This window comes from Globicephala melas, chromosome 4 (genome assembly GCF_963455315.2).
Source record: "Globicephala melas chromosome 4, mGloMel1.2, whole genome shotgun sequence".
Classification (NCBI taxonomy): Eukaryota; Metazoa; Chordata; class Mammalia; order Artiodactyla; family Delphinidae; genus Globicephala; species Globicephala melas.
Window position 1 is genome coordinate 75,527,178 of NC_083317.1, and position 17,928 is coordinate 75,545,105.

At 38.4% G+C, this 17,928-nt stretch overlaps 1 protein-coding gene across 2 annotated transcripts in view; it reads left to right on the top strand.

The window, feature by feature from the left end:
• Positions 1-17,928, top strand: part of FGF12 (fibroblast growth factor 12) — a 566,332-nt gene that overhangs the window by 193,968 nt on the left and 354,436 nt on the right. Inside the window, exon 1 of one of the 2 annotated variants that reach the window (XM_060298290.1) lies at positions 15,959-16,528. The exons of the other annotated variant lie outside the window; for it this stretch is intronic. Within the exon in view, the coding sequence (XP_060154273.1) occupies positions 16,438-16,528 (91 nt within the window). The 5' untranslated portion in view covers positions 15,959-16,437. Of the gene's footprint in view, positions 1-15,958; positions 16,529-17,928 lie in introns of those variants that run through there. 2 annotated transcript variants of the gene reach the window in all.

The window sequence follows — 17,928 nt, forward strand, 5'->3', positions numbered from 1 at the left end:
CATCAGTGGTCTTAAGACTGAGCTTAAATTGTTGACTTTATCTTCAATGCTATGAAAAGTTTCTGAAGAGCAAAATCCTCCAGCAATTTGAGTTTTAGGGGTGGTTACGTTGCCAGTGTGAAGGGTGACTTGAAGATAGTTGGACTGTCTTTCATAAGTGTGTTATAATAAGAAATGAGGTGATGAGGGCCTGAAAGAAGGAGGGCAGGAACAAAGAGGATGTGAGAGATGTTAAGGAAATAGTATCTGTAATAGAGGTGATGTAGCAAGAGGAGTCTCTGATGACTCACAGGTTTTTGAATCTGGAAACTGTATAGATGATGCAGTCATATGGAGCTCAACAGGTTTGAGGGGGAAAGACATATATCCAGCCATAGATTTGTTGTTTTGGAAGGACTTTTGAAATATTTAAGTGGAACCTTCCAGGAAAGCTTGGAAATATGTAATTAAACCTATGGAGGGATCTGATTAGCAGACACAAATCCAGGAGTCATCAACAGCCTAAGAAATTTAACATGTAATAAGATGCTCAGGAAAAGTAACGAGAGCAAAAAGATTAGAGGCTGCAAACCTGAGAAACAGTAATACTTGTAGGAGATGAACAGAAAGACAACCATGAGGTTAAATAGGGAAGTAAAGGAAAAACCAAGAGGAAAATTGTGTCTTTGAAGACATGGAGGAAGGGTTTCATGAAATAGAGAGTGATCAATAATTTTAATTTTAAAAAAATTTAATAAAAATAATAAAAAAATTATTTAATAAAAATAAATTTAATACATATAATTACTGTGTTAGGTAGAATTAGGACAGAATGTGTCCCTTGAATCCTAGTTTATGTTGATTTTTTTAAGGAAAACTTCAGTGGGGTAGTGTGGGCAAAAGGCAGCATTTAAGAGGTTAAGGAAGAATAAAAAGTGGTAAAGTGGAGACAGTACATGTAGACTCCTTTTAAGGATATTTGTATGTTTATGGGAGGAAGGAAAGAAAGGATAGAAAGAGAATGCCCAGCTAGGAAGGGGGGTTGGAAAATTCTACATGAGGTTCTTGTCTGGTACATGGCAGTAGCATTCTTGGCCTTAAGCTGTGTTCTGCACAGGCACAAAGATATGCATATTTGTATATTTGTGAATGTATTTGTGTGTATAACAAGTACCTTAAAGGAAGCTAAAATATTCATTTTCCAAAGTACCACATTTCCATCAAACCTTCAGTATGACTCTAATCAATGGCTCCATTTGGCACTTTATCTCTTCCTTCCCCTGCCCCAACCATAGATCCATAACCACTTATATTAGGACAGTTAAATTTCACCATTATGAGAGTTAACCCGAGCCAGAAGCTAAGACAGTCTCCCATGCCTGTTCTGAAAGCTGACACTAATAAAACCTCATAGCTTACTATAAAAGCAATACTTATTTTATTGTTGTCCTGTCTTTAAATGAATGGCTGCCTCCTGCTTTTGGAAAGCAGACGATATGCAGGGAGAAAATTCAATTTCCTGGGAAGGGAAAAAATACCCTGAAATCATTTCTGTGCATTTATAAAATAAAATAACTTTGATTCTTACATTATCCTTACATTTTCAAAACCAGAAGCAGTTAGCATAGTACTTTGTAAAGAATATTGCCCTGGGAGGCAGTGTCCTGAGTTAAGAGTTGCAGCTCTGTCACTGGGAGCCAAGTGACTTTACAGGAAATCACTCTTCCCTTTTTTGTCTTCTTTTCTGTTAAAGGATGGGGATAGATATCGCCTATCTTGGTTTGACTTATGTTAAAATTTTATTCCCTTAATCCTGAATGAAGTCAGTCCACAAATACATTTCCTTTTCCTGTCTTTCGGAAGACTTCTGTTCTTGACAAATGTCACTGTATTGGAGTGTGTTTATCCATCCTTTACCTTCCTCCTAGGCAACTGGAATTGCTCCTCTCCGCTTTGCTCTGACAATCATTTTCACAGGTTTCTATCCTTAGCAACCTTATTTGTATAGCTATAGATGAAAAGGTCTGCATTTATTCAAAACAACTTGTTAAAGTGCTACTAGAAGAGAATGGAAAATGTCCAATGGTAGCAGCAAATCCCGATGTATTATTTATTTGAAGATTGGGGTCTGGGGTGGGAAGGTTGGAGGACAGGCATAGATGTCTTATTTATTAACCTCACCTCAGCAGGTTTGGTCAGAAAGTAATGTAAAAGTAACAACAGTATACCATGCGTGTTTTTGAGTCTGATACAATAAGATATACCTATGGTGAACATGGGACAGAACTGGGGGTAAATATAGAGTCTGAATTCTGGTTGCTGGGTTTTTCAGAAGCAGGATTTATTCTTTAGTGGAGGCAGTACCAATTAAGTGTGGCTAGAAAGTAAGGTGGTAACATTTATTAAGCATTGGGCATTCAATATTTAAGTGAGAGATATCTCCTTCAGTTCACCTCAAGTTTCTTAATCTATATGAAGCTTTTTCTAACAGCTTACTTCCCACCCTCAAAGATAGAATGAACCACTCACTTCCTTGTGCCTTCACTAAAATCTGCAGTACTACCAGTTTGGCAAAGCTGTGTTTTACTTCTGGTTTAAACACCTCTCTTCTTTTGCTAGCTTTTTAGGGTAAGAAGTTAGTTTTAGTTTCTAAATAATTGTGGGAAGGGTGCATAAATGAGTGAATGGGTTAAAAGATACCTTGAAACTTTACTCCCTTTTTCCAATGACACTGACCTTGTTTTGAACTCCTATCTCAATTTTTTTTAAATTTTAATTTAATATAGTTTAATTTAATTTCAATGCCATCTTCTTTACCTATTCATTCATTGCTGGACTTTTAGGTTGTTTCCATATCCTGGATGTTACAAATAATGCTGCCTACGAACACAGGGATGCATGTATCTTTTCAAACTGGTGTTTTCATGCTCTTTGGATAATTACCCAGAAGCGAGGTTTCACTTTTCTTTACATACTCTCCAACATTTATTTCTCGTCTTTTCAAAGATAGCCATTCTAACAGGTGTGAGATGATACCTCATTGTGGTTTTGACTTGCATTTCCCTAATAATTAGTGATGTTGAACATCTTTTCATGTGCCTTTTGGCCATTTGTACATCTTCTTTGGAAAAATGTCTGTTCAGCTCCTCTGCCCATTTTTAAATTGGGTTGTTTGTTTCTTTGTTGTTGAGTTGTATGAGCTCTATATAGTTTAGATATTAATCCTTTATTGGATATATGATTTGCAAATACCTTCTCCCATTTGGTAGGTTGCCTTTTCATTTTGATTATAGTTTCCTTTGCTGTGCAAAGCTTTTCAGTTTGATATAATCCCATTTGTTTATTTCTGCTTTTGTTTCCACTGGCTTTGGAGTCAGATCCACAAAAACATCATTAAGGCCAATGCCAGTGAGTTATCACCTGTGTTTTCTTCTAGGAGTATTATGGTTTTATATTCAGGTCTTATATTCAAGTCTTCAATCCATTTTGAGTTAATTTTGGGGTATGGTATAAGATAGTGGTCTAGTTTCATTCTATTGCATATGGCTCTCCAGTTTTCCCAATGTCATTTATTGAAGAGGCTGTCCTTTCTCCATTGTATGTTCTTTTCTCCTTTGTTATAAATTAATTGTTCATGTACTTGTGGATATATTTCAGAGCTCTCAATTCTATTCTGTTGATCTGTGTCTCTGTTTTTATGTACCATTCTGTTTTGATTACTATAGCTTTGTAGTATGGTTTGAAATCAGGGAGCGTGATACCTCCAGCTTTGTTCTTCTTTCTCAAGATTGTTTGGCTATTTTGGTTGTTTGTGGTTTCATACACATTTTAGAATTATTTTTTCTAGTTCTGTGAAATATGTCATTAGAATTTTGATAAGGATTTCATTGAATCTGTAGATTGTTTTGGGTAGTGTGGACATTGTAACAATATTAAATCTTCCAATCCATGAGCACAGAATAGCTTTCCACTTATTTGCATCATCTTCAGTTTCTTTCATCAGTGTGTCTTATAGTTTCCAGTGCACAAATCTTTTACCTCCTTGGTTAAATTTATTCCTAGGTATTTTATTCTTTTTGATGATTGTAAATGAGATTGTTTTCTTAATTTCTGATTGTTTGTTATCAATGTATAGAAATGCCACAATATTTTGTATATGGATTTTATATTCTGCAACTTTACTGAATTAATTTATTAGTTCTAATACCCTTGGTGAAGTCCTTAGGGTTTTCTCTATATAGTATCATGTCATTTGCAAATAATGGCAGTTTTACTTCTTCCCTTCCAATTTGGATCTGTTTTATTTCTTTTTCTTGCCCAACTTCTGTGACTAGGGCTTCTGATACTACGTTAAATAAAAGTGGCAAGAATGGGCATCCTTGTCTTGTCCTGATCTTCGAGGAAAATCTTTCAGCTTTTCACTGTTGAGTATGATGTTAGCTGTGGGTTTGTCATATATGGCCTTCTTATGTTGAGGTACATGCCTCAACATATACCCACTTTGTTGAGAGCTGTTATCGTAAATGGATGATGAATTTTGTCAAGTGCTTTTTCTCCATCTATTGAAGTGACTGTATGATTTTTTTCCTTCATTTTATGAATGTGGTATATCACATTGGTTGATTTGTGGATGTTGAATCATTCTTGCATCCCAAAAATAAATCCAGTTGATCATGATGTATGATCCTTTTAATGTATTGTTGGAATTCTGTTTGGTAATATTTCACTGAGGATTTTTGCTTCTATGTTCAAGAAGGATATTGGCCTTTAATTATTTTTTTGTGTGTGGTGTCCTTGTCTGGTTTTGGTATCGGGACAATGATGGCTTTGTAAAATGTGTTTGGAAGACTTCTCTCATCTTCAGTGTTTTTGGAAGAGTTTGAGAAGGATAGGTGTTAAATCTTCTTTGACTATTTTATAGAATTCACCAGTGAAGCCATCTATCTGGTCTTGGGCTTTTGTTTGTTGGGAGATTTTTGATTACTCTTTTAATCCCTTGATTAGTAATTGATCTATTTGATTTTCTATTTCTTCATGATTCAGTGTTAGAAGATTGTGTGTTTCTAGGAATTTATCCATTTCTTCTTGGTTGTCCAATTTGTTGGTGTATAACAGTTAGTAGTAGTCCCTTATGATCCTTTGCATTTCTGTGGTATCAGTTGTAACTTCTCTTTCATTTCTGATTTTATTTATTTGAGCCTGATCTCTTTTTTTCTTGATTAGTCAAGCTAAAGCTTGTTGATTTTATCTTTTCAAAGAACCAGTTAGTTTCATTGACCTTTCTTCCTGCCTTCCTTCCTTCCTTTCCTTCTTTTTTGTCTCTAGTTCATTGACTTTCACTCTGATCTTTATTATTTCCCTACTTCTACTGATCTTGTGCTTTGTTTGTCCTCTTTTTCAAGTTACTTTAGGTGTAAAGTTAGATTGTTTATTTGTGATTTTTCTTGTTTCTTGAGGTAGGCCTGTATTGCTATGAACTTTCCTCTTAGAACCACTTTTGCTGCATATGAAAGATTTGGGTATGTTTTATTTTTGTTTTCATTTGTCTCTAGGTACGTTTTGGTTTCTCCTTTGATTTCTTTGATGACCCATTGGTTTCTGTGTAGCATGTTGTTTACTCTCCACATAATTGTGTTTTTTCCCTGTTATTGATTTCTAGTTTAATATCATTGTGGTCCTAGAAGGTGCTTGATAGGATTTCAGTCTTCTTGAATTTATTGAGACTTGTTTCGTGACCTAATATGAAAAGTAGGCTGTTAGATTTCCTCACTATTATTGTATTGTTTTCAGTTTCTTCTTTTAATTTTATTAATGTTTGCTTTCTATATTTTGGTGCTCCTATAGTGGGTGCATCTGTATTTATAAATGTTATATTATCTTGTTGTATTGACCCCGTATATCATTATGCAATGTCCTTCTTTGTCTTTTTTTACAGTCTTTGTTCTAAAGTCTATTTTGTCTGATATGAGTATAGCTACTCCAGTTTTCTTTTCATTTCCATTTGCATGGAATATCTCTTTCCACCCCTTCACTTTCAGTTTGTGTGTGCCCTTACTTCTATAGGGAGTCTCTTATAGGCAACATACAGATAGGTCTTATTTATCCATTCAGCCACTGTCTGTCTTTTGATTGATGAATTAATCCATTAACATTTAAAGTTATTATTGATAAGTGTGTACTGATAGCCATTTTGTTAATTGTTTTCTGGCTGTTTTTGTAGTTCCTTTCCTCTTCTCTTCCCTTGTGTTTTGGTGGTTTTCTGCAGTGTTATGTTGAGATTTCTTTCTCATTTTCTTTTGTGTATTTACTATAAGTTTTTTCCTTGTTGTTACTGTTAGGCTCACGTATACTATCCTTTGTAAACAGCAGTCTGTGTTAAGTTGGTAGCAACTTAAATTTGAACACATTTCAAAGCTTTATCTTTTAATTCACTGCCCTCACTCCCATTTTATACTTTTGATGACACATTTTGTATCTTTTTATTTTATGCAACCCTTAACTAATTGTTATATTTTTAGTTAATTCTACTACTTTTGTCTTTTAACCTTCATGCCTGCTTTATACATCACTGATCCACTATCTTTATTACGTATTTACCTCTTCCAGTGAGATTTTTATTTTCATATGTTTTCTTATTATTAATTAGCATAATTTCTTTTCAGATTAAAGAAGTTCCTTTATCATTTCTTATAGGGCTGGTTTAGTAGTGATGAACTCCTTTAGTTTTGCATATCTGGGAAACTCTTAATTCCTTCAATTCTGAATATTAATCTTTTGGGGTAGAGAATTCTTGGTTTGAAGTTTTTTTCCTTTCAGCATTTTGAATATGTTATACCGCTTCCTTCTGGCCTGTAAAGTTTCTGCTGAAAAATCTCCTGATAGCCTTATGGGGCTTCCCTTGTATATAACAAATTTTTCTTTTGCTGCTTTTAAGGATTATCTCTTTATTCTTAACTTTTACTCTTTTAATTATAATGTCTCTTGGTGTGTGTCTCTTTGGGTTCATCTTAATGAAACTCTCTGGGCTTCCTGGACCTAGCTTTCTGTTTCCTTCCCCAGATTAAGAAAGTTTTCAGCCATTATATCTTCAAATAAATTTTCTGGGCCTTTTTATCTCTCTTCTCCTTCTGGGACCCATATAATGTGAATGTTATTCTGCTTGATGATGTCACAAAGGTCCCTGAAGGTATTTTTACTGTTTAAAATTCTTTTTCATTTTTCTCTCTCTCTAGGTGAGTTCTATTGCTTTGTCTTCCAGCATGCTTATTTGTTCTTCCACCTCATCCAATCAGCTATTGGACCCACTAGTGTATTTTTCTGTTCAATTATAACTTCTATTTGGTACTTTCTTATATTTTGTTGACGTTCTCACTGTGTTTATCCAGTATTCTCCTGAGTTTGGTGGGCATTTTTATGACCATTACTTTGAATTCTATCAGTTAGATTGCTTATCTTCATTTAGTTATTTCTCTGAAGTTTTGTCTTATTCTTTCAATACAATAGGACCACATTCCTCTGTCTCCTCATTTTGCCTAGTTCTCTGTGCTTACCTCTTCCATGTATCAGGTAAGTCAGCTACCTCTCACATTCTTGAAGGTGTGGCCTTATGTAGGAGATGTCCTGTAGAGCTCAGAAGCACAATCCTGCCTGGCCACCGGAGTCATATTCTCAAGGGGTGTCTCCTACATGAGCTGCATCAGCCCTCCTGTCCTGGCAGGGCCATGGCTGCTGCTGCAGTGCACTGGTGGGAGGGGCTGACCCAGTCACCCAAGCTTTTGAAGAGAAATTTGGCAAGAGCTAACAAAACTACCTGTATACTTACTTTTTGACTCAGCGTTCTCATTTCTAGAATCTATCCTGAAGATATATTTCCAGAAATATGAAAATACTACACAAGTTATTTATTGCAGTATTATTTGCAATTGCAAAATATTGAAAATAACCTAAATGCCACTACATAGCAGAGTGTGTGCTATTTTGTGCAAAAGAAACCTATGGAAGATAAATCAGAAATTAAAGAGACCAGTTGCCTATAAGGGGTTGTTGGAAAAGGAGTGGAAGGAAGGGGAAATGGGAATAGGACAGGAGGATGAGAGTGTAAAACTTATTGGAGTATACTTTTTTGTAGCTTTGACTCTTAGAACCATACAAAAACGTACCATGTTTTACATATTCAAATAATAATAAAGTAATTAAATAATTAAAATCAACCAATATGGAAGATAAACAATAACAAAGGAACCTAACTGGATTACAAATGAATAACTAAACCACACTGAAGAGAATGGAGAAGAAAAGAAAAATCTATCAAAAACAAAGTCGATAATAATATTTTGACTGTATAAGGCTAAAGACAAAAACAAATGTGCCTCAATGCTGTACTCTAGTAATAAATCTGTCTCACAAGAGTGTTGGTTAGGAATTCTGTAACTACTTTAAGTACATACTAGGATTGAATGAACAAGTGAATATATTATAAATAAAAAAATATTTTTCACTGTTGGAAAAAGAAGTTACAAATAAGGAAAGGGCAAAGACTAAAACGGAAATTGTGATGTTGGATTGGAATCATAGGTATTAACCATCTATAGCTATATCTATACTTATCATGTATAGATATCTATTATTTATTTATGTATGGATATATCTACACATAGATATTTCTACATATAGATATCTGTATAGGGAGATATATATATTTATCAACAGAAATAAATATGATGGATGTGTATTGTGGGTTTGTATATATGCATATATTTCATAGCTTTCTCCACTGAGAGAACCTAGGATCAATGACACCCCAGTAACAATGGGCACACTAGCACCCCGATTTTAGTTCCTAAATACTATTTTCCAATAAAAAGTATTAGACTCATTTGAGAATGAGTTGATTCCAGAGCTAGGGCTGGAAAATAAAAGGTAAACTTGGAATACCTTGTGATGCTAGAAAATTAAGGAACTGCTCATAAAAAGACACCAGAGCCAACCAAAAGGATCTCCTGAAGGCTAAAGTTGAAACAATTTGAAACACAAAATAAATGATAGTATTGGATTATAATGCATAGAATAAACATTCCTGAGGCCATACTGATATAAATAAATACTTGAATAAATAAATAAGCGGGGGAGAATTTACAGCTCTTGCAGAAGAATTCCCATTACAATAGAAATAATTAGGAAAATACAAAGTTACTATTTGGGAAACAGCACAATAATAATTACTGCAAGCAAGTTCCACCAATGGATGCTAACATCAGCGGATGAAAGTTGAAGGAGAAACAGGATATTAGCATAGCCTCAGAGTTTCTTCTTCAAGATATTTATCAACCATAAATGAAAGTAAAATATAACTTGACAGTACAGAAACCTAGCAGACACTACCTTAACCAAGTGATTGATGTTAATAACACTGTTGACATCATGTAGCTCTTGATAAGATCCTACCGAAAAGGATACATCACTTCTGTGGCATTCTTGCTGAAAATGAATAACTGTCGACTAATCACTAGAAAGCATCAGACAAGCCCAAATTGAAAGACATTCCACAAAATATTTGATCAATATTTATCAGAAGTTTCAAAGTCCTGAAAGACAAGAAGAGACTGGGGAACTGCCATACACTGAAGGAGACTAAGGACACACAACTAAGTGCAGGGTGGATCCTAGTTGGATCCTGGAATAGGAAAAGGGCATTAGGGGGAAAAAAACCTGGTAAAAATTCAATAAAATTTGTAGTTTATTTGATAGCATGGTTCCAGTATAAATTTTCTGGTTTTGATAACTATACACTGGTTATGTGAGTTGTTAATAGTAAGAGAAGTTGGGTGAAGAGTATACATGAACTCTATTATTTTGCAACTTGTCTGTAAGTCTCAATTTATTTCAAAATAAAAAGTTTAGAGAAGAATAAATAGAAGAACAACAAATAAAAAAAGAACAAGAGGAAGAAGATAACAATAGAAAAACCTCATGCATTGCTTTTTTGAAAATAGTTTAAAGTGATTTTAACTTATTTGGATCATATATGTCATTAATAAATAAGTTTGCTGCCAGTGACTGTTTTTATCACATCTGATAAGATTGATTTTCCTGCTTTCTTTGTCTGTTGAGGCTGCTATAACAAAAAGTACCTTAGATTAGGTGGCCTAAACAACCAACATTTGTTACTCACAGTTCTAGAGTCTGGGAAGTCCAAGATCAAGGCACTAGCAGATCCAGTGTCTGGTGAGGGCTTGCTTCCTGACTCATAGATGGCCATCTTCTCCCTGTGACTTCACATGGTGAAAGGGGAGAGAGAGCTCTCTGGGGTCTCTTTTATAAGGGCACCAATCCCATTCATGAGGGTGAAGCTTCCCAAAGATGCCACTTCCCAATACCTTAGGGGTTAGAATTTCAATATATGAATTTTAGGGAGATATAAACATTCAGTCTCTGATAGTTGCCTATAAAAATTGGATTTGAGGGTATTTCTAAAGACATGAGATACAGACCTGGTTTTTATCTTGGCAGTCGGTGGACTAGACATATAACATAGAACAAAGATACTGTGTTAGCTATTAGACTGGTTTTCATCTTTCAGTTTATATGTTGGTTTGGTTTCTTTGTGAAATAAAGTTGCTTTCCTTTTGATAGACATTTTGACATTAATATACTCATTAAAAGTTTTCGGACCTGGCAATACTCTTGAGTATGCTATTACTGATTCAATATAGGCTTCCAAACAGATACATACATTAATTGAAGAGCTGATGTCAAGAGTCAACAGATTCCTATGTTTAATATGAACAGAAATAAATTACCACTTAAAAATCTCAGAACTTCCTCATACAGTTATTAATTTATACCATCTGTGAGTAAATAACTCTTTATAAAATGAAAAATTTAGATACTAAGAATTTAAATAAGTTCACCTATCATTATGTACCAGATTTCCCAATCCCTCTCAGAAAGTGATAAATGATTTCATTTTGAAATTACACTGGCGAGTCACTTGCTAGAGTTGGTCCAAGGTCAATAAGAAAACAGAAAGAATATCTAACTTATGAAATTTTAATTAGAGACAGATAACTTAAAATTTGGTCATTATATATCTTCAATTTAAAATTTAAAAATATAATTGCCAGCAAAAATTTCATTTTGGCTTATGGAATAACACACAGAAAGCAGAAAATTTCCAAGTTTTGATTAAACTAAAATATGCTCTTTTCCTACCATCCGTTGTGCACCTGGCTATTACTATTTGCTTGTTTTGTCTTGCTTTTGGATGTTATGGTACTTGTAAAAATGCAGTCTCCTTATGTTCTGCCCAAGATACTTAAGGAAGACTATATATCTACATACCTGACTGTGAAGCTGGATGTCACCTTAGGAGTTGTTTTAACAAGCATGTACATGAAAGTCTGATAAGGGCAAAAATCTTTATTTTTTTAAAACTAACTCTAAGTAATACAATTCAATTGATCAATTCTTCTTTATACCTACTTCAACCAAATATCCATAATTTATAGTAAGAAAATATTTTGAATTTAAATGTTATGTGCTCACTTTGGTGTAATCTGAACTCATCTGAGAGTTCAATAACAACAAACAATATCTATAAATGTGATCCCCCAGTTTGTTTTCCAAGTACTATGATGATCCACTTTCTTTGCGATGAATATACCTGGCCATAAGAATCATTGTGACAGCTGCTTAAACAAGACAGCAGGACATTTAAGTATTATTTGTGACAGAGTTGGCTTTCCTGCCCTGTTTTCTAAGAGTTTATAGATCTGTTAAGGAGACAGAACTATAATCAAATATAAGAGCCACTATGTTAGACCATTAAGGTGCACCTAGAACCCAGGGCAGTTGAGAAGAGCACCCTATCTTGTGTAGATAATTAAAATCTTCAAAGCTCTTTCACATGTTTCACCTCATTGAATCCTTGCAACAGTCTTGCCAGGTAGGCAGAAAGGCTTGTTGTGAATATGAGAATTGATGCTCTAGAGGTCATGTGTGTTTTAAATCACACATGGATTTGCTTGCTCTGCCCAAGTTCCTTGATAGGGGCCTCATCCTATTCCTTTGCTACGTTTCAAGGAATAGCTTTTCTCTCAAAGTACAAAACAGCTCTAGGCATTGGGTTCCAGAGCAGGAGAGCTCTACCGGAAAGCTCTCTGTCTCTGCTGCAGCAGGAAAGACTATTTTTAGATGTTTTCCTTTTGCTAATTATCTCCCTCTCCGTGGGGAATTTCTATGGGTAGAATCCCCAGATGAGCCAAGTTTCTCACTAATTCCCGCAGAGACCGGAAAGACAAAGGCCATGGCCCAGCTTGCCCTGGAGCCTCAGAGCCTCTCCAGTGATTACAGTGTGGTGGCTTTAGCAAGTTCTTCAAGGACTGTGGAGCCCACAGAGCTTTGGTGATCACACTGAACAAGGGGACTAAGGGGCGACTGGAAGGAAGGTCTGCACATATCTTCTTGAGTCTTGGAACCACCCCAAATGACCTTGCCTGGAGCTCAATTCTGAAAGTACTTAAGAGAATGTGGAGCCAGTGGTGGCTGAAGGCTTAGGAGACCCTGCTGATGTTCTGGCTTTCTTCCATCATCTTTGAGAGGAATAAGGAAGAGACTTCTGAAAGAATATTTTTCCAGGCAACTTCAACCTTAAGCTTCAATCTCCAGGGAACCCCACAAGAACTGTGAAGGATTAGCCTATAGAAGAGAAAGAGGAAAGGGGTGATGAAAACCATTTTCACTCCTTTGCTGGGAAGAGCTAACCAGCTAGTGCTAGGTGGTCTGGGGACAATGGGTGGAAAGAAAGTAAAGTAAGATTTTGGTTCAATGTCAGGATAAATCTTCAAACAGGTTTTGTGCAATGAACTCCCTGGGGAGCTGGTGAATTCTGTCACCTGAACTGTTCAAGCAGAAATGTGGACACTGAAATGGACGCTGGCATTCATGGGAAGGTGGGAGTGATGGAAAACCCTACAGGTTGAGGACTAAGGAATAATAATTGCTAACACTATTATCGCACTTATTTTCTATCAAGTTTCTTTTTCTTAAACACTCAACAAGGGGTATAGAAGGTAGATGTTATTATTAACTCTCTCTTAGAGATAGGGAAACTGAGGCACAAAGAGGTTAAGTGATTTGTTCAAGGTCACACAGCTAGTAGGAATTTTCACTGTGGCTGCCTGTTGTTGGTGTCTGTGCTTTTAACTACTTGCTGTATTGCTGTGTCCACTAAGGACCCTTCTTGCCCTGAAATTCCTGATAGGGTGGAGTCTGATCCCAATGCCAGCATTCTTTGTATGCATCACTCATAAAACTTCTTCCAAAAGGGCAATGATGGCCTCTGAGAAGGAAGGAAGGAAGGAAGGGAGAGGAGAGGGGAGGAGAGGAGAGGGGAGGGGAGGAGGGGAAGGGAGGGGAGGAGGGGAAGGGAGGGGAGGGGATGGGAAAGGAAAGGAAAGGAAAGGAAAGGAAGGGGAGGGAGGGAGGGAGGAAGAAAAGAAAAGAAAAAAGAAAGAAATGCAAAGGATGATGGAAAAAAAAAAATCGAGACCTTTAGACCCAAAGGGAAGCTCCCTAGTCATCTTTCGGGCCAGTTGGCAGAGACAGAGCCTAACAGAATATCGCATCAAAGTTAAATACTGCCTATGTTTTCCTCTAAGAGTTTGACAGTGTCTGGCCTTACATTTAGGTCTTTAATCCATTTTGAGTTTATTTTTGTGTATGGTGTTAGGGAGTGTTCTAATTTCATACTTTTACATGTAGCTGTCCAGTTTTCCCAGCACCACTTATTGAAGAGGCTGTCTTTTCTCCACTGTATATTCTTGCCTCCTTTATCAAAGATAAGGTGACCATATGTGCGTGGGTTTATCTCTGGGCTTTCTATCCTGTTCCATTGATCTATATTTCTGTTTTTGTGCCAGCACCATACTGCCTTGATTACTGTAGCTTTGTAGTATAGTCTGAAGTCAGGGAGTCTGATTCCTCCAGCTCCATTTTTCGTTCTCAAGATTGCTTTGGCTATTCGGGGTCTTTTGTGTTTCCATACAAATTGTGAAATTTTTTGTTCTAGTTCTGTGAAAAATGCCAGTGGTAGTTTGATAGGGATTGTATTAAATCTGTAGATTGCTTTGGGTAGTAGAGTCACACTCTATGACATAAATCACAGCAAGATCCTTTTTGACCCACCTCCTAGAGAAATGGAAATAAAAACAAAAATAAATGTTACCTAATGAAACTTAAAAGCTTTTGCACAGCAAAGGAAACCATAAAGAAGACCAAAAGACAACCCTCAGAATGGGAGAAAATATTTGCAAATGAAGCAACTGACAAAGGATTAATCTCCAAAATTTACAAGCAGCTCAATATCAAAACAAAAAACCCAATCCAAAAATGGACAGAAGACCTAAATAGACATTTCTCCAAAGAAGATATACAGATTGCCAACAAACACACGAAAGAATGCTCAACATCATTAATCATTAGAGAAATGCAAATCAAAACTACAATGAGATATCATCTCACACTGGTCAGAATGGCCATCATGAAAAAATCTAGAAGCAATAAATGCTGGAGAGGGTGTGGAGAAAAGGGAACACTCTTGCACTGCTGGTGGGAATGTGAATTGGTACAGCCACTATGGAGAACAGTATGGAGGTTCCTTAAAAAACTACAAATAGAACTACCATATGACCCATCAATCCCACTACTGGGCATATACCCTGAGAAAACCATAATTCAAAAAGAGTCATGTACCAAAATGTTCATTGCAGCTCTATTAACAATAGCCAGGACATGGAAGCAACCTAAGTGTCCATCAACAGATGAGTGGATAAAGAAGATGTGGCACATATATACGATGGAATATTACTCAGCCATATAAAGAAACGAAATTGAATTATTTGTAGTGAGGTGGATGGACCTACAGTCTGTCATACAAAGTGAAGTAAGTCAGAAGGAGAAAAAGAAATACTGTATGCTAACACATATGTATGGAATCTAAGAATAATAAAAAAAAAAGTTCATGAAGAACCTAGGGGCAAGACGGGAATAAAGACAGAGACCTACTAGAGAATGGACTTGAGGATATGGGGAGGGGGAAGGGTAAGCTGTGACAAAATGAGAGTGGCATGGACATATATACAGTACCAAACGTAAAATAGATAGCTAGTGGGAAGCAGCTGCATAGCTTGGGGAGATCAGCTCTGTGCTTTGTGACCACCTAGAGGGGTGGGATAGGGAGGGTGGGAGGGAGGGAGACGCAAGAGGGAAGAGATATGGGAACATATGTATATGTATAACTGATTCACCTTGTTATAAAGCAGAAACCAACACACCATTGTAAAGCACTTATACTCCAATAAAGATGTTAAAAAAAAAAAGTTAAATACCGCTGTTGTTTTAAGAGTTCCCGCCTCATCTGTCTCCTTCTGTAACTCTGGCCGTCCCTTCTGGCCTTCCTTACTCCACCTGCACCTGCCTTCCCGTGGCACCTGTGCTAAGCTTTTCCAGGAGACTGGGAGGCACGGGGACAAACAAGCAGCTGCCGGTTCTCTATTCTGCACCCTCTTCCCCGCCCTGATTTGCGGAGAGAGAAAGTGACGCCCAGGGTGGTGTGTAACTTACCCAAGGTCACAGAGCCCGGATCAGAAAATCCAGGTGTCCAGACCCCCACCTCAGCGCCCGGCCCATGCCTAGAGACCCCTTCGCTCTCCGCGCCTGAATCCAAGAGCTTTCTTTATTTCACATCCCCGCCTCCCCAGCCCCACCCCCCAGTTCCCCGGAGTCGCTTCTGACGCTCGGCAGCCTCCAGGGTCCAGCCCTTCCTGCGTGCGCTTCCTTTCCGCCGGATTCCCACGCCGGAGTCGCCCTTGGCCCGCGCGCAGCCCGCGGGAGCGCTGCCTTCCGGCCCGGGAGCTCCTCTCCGCGCCCCGCAGCCCCGCACGGCGGGGGCACAGAGGCGGGCGGGCGGCCAGGGCTCACCGCCCGACGCGGAGAACAGAAACTGAGGGGGTGTCCCGAGCCCCCAGGCCAGAAGGCCAGGGACCCCGGGGACCCCGCCCTCTTCCCTCCCTGCGCCCGCACCTGGAAAGGGGCAGCAACCCACGGTGACGTCCTCCGCGCAGCCGGTGCGCTCACCCTCCAGCCCGCAGCCCCGCCGCCTCCTTCGGGAAGTCCCAAAGTGTCACGGTCGAGCCCGCTGGGGTGTGGCCGCGCCTCCCGCTCCCCCAGGGGCTGTCCCCAGCCGGGCGGCCGTTCCTACTCCCCGCCCGTTCCCGGCCCCGCGTCCGCTGTGCTCCTGCCCTGGCCCCGGCTCCGGCCCCGCCAAGGTGCGAACTGCTCTCTGCCCGGGACGCACGGACCATGGATTCGGGATCCGGCTTCCCAAGACAGGCCGCCTTTTGGTTGGACAATTAGCGGAGGTGGGCGGGGGGTTGACCATCCCCACACACGCGCTTCTCCATGAAGATTCTTGAGCTTTCTTTGAAGAAAGGAGTGCATATGCTGCAGTGTCTCTGTGGAAGGAGCCTGAGGTCCAGCAACAGCCTAAGTGGTGAGAAAATGTTCCTTCCTTAGCCCTAAACCTGCAGATGCCCCCCCTTCCCTCCTCCTCATCCCCTCTCTGCCCCCCCCCCCCCGCCCTTAATCAGCGCTGTAAGTGATGGAAGGAAGGCGTTTCCTTACTGGGGCAAGATAATGGCCCCGTTGCCGGTTCTGTCTTTGGATTTTTTTTTTTTTTCTCTCTTAAATCCCTGAAGTCATCCGTGTTTTATAGAACGCTTTCGCTGTCGCCTAGCGCCTGAGCTGGAACCCGCGGGTCTCTTTCCGAGGGGTGCTTACAGTGACCTGCTTTCGCACTTCCTCGCGGCTGTCTCCTTGTGACCTGCGAGGGCGGCGTGCGACTTGGAGTTGCTCAAAGTCTTCTCTTGAGAAGTTGCTCGTGCGTTCGACAGGAGAGGGGACTTTTAAACAGGTGGCTGGCCAGGCAGGTATCTTTTATTTTTCTTGCTTTGTCTGGAAAGTAGACATCTGGTCATCGTCAGTGAGTGCCTTTTGCCCTGGAGATCAAGAAATTTCTGAACTGATGCTGAAACAGAAGAGTCCCAATTAGGCCTGGGTTTAACCGACTAGGTCCCTCAGGAAAAGCTCAGGGAGGGAAAGAAAGAAAATCAGACCCTTTTAATGACCTGCGATATTGAGAAAAACGATTAAAAATTTTAATTAAAAAAAGAAGTACAACCAAGTAAGTGTGGTACTTCTCTGCTGAAGCCTTGAGGATGAGGCGAACTGTTTCACCACACTTTCCATTGTCCATCTCTCTCTTTCTTCAGGTGTAAGTTCTCTTTAAAGTGGTTTTGTCCAGTAATCTTGCAAGTGCTAATCCAGTTTTTGTGTCTTTGGGTTTCTGTTTATAAAATTGGCGGTGGGGTGTGAGGAGAGAGGAAAGGCACCCTTATTATGTCTAAACAAATGTCTCTTTGTAAAATAATTTTTTGGTACATAAATTCCAAATAACTTTAATGTTCAAAAATTTAACAATATTATAATAGGCTTCAGGTTTAAAACTTCATATGTTATTCTGGGGGATCTGATTCATTTGGTTAAGTACCTATTTTCAGTCTGTGCGGGAGCTATGAAGATTATATTTGGAAAGATTAGAATATATATAGGTTTCATTCATCCTTTCTAAAACTTCGACTCTCTGCTTACTTACCACTCTAAATGAAAAATAAAACCATTGTAAAAGAACTAATTAGTTAATTTAACTACATGTGAAATATGAGAATATACACTTTTGAAATGAAATCAGCAATGAGATCTCATATTTCTACTTTTGTTCAATTCAGATTATTTAGACATTATCTTTTGCCAGCATATTTGTAAGGGCTGAAATATATCAAATAACTATATTCTAAACTAACATGCTTGATGTTGAAGTTTTATGTTTTGAAA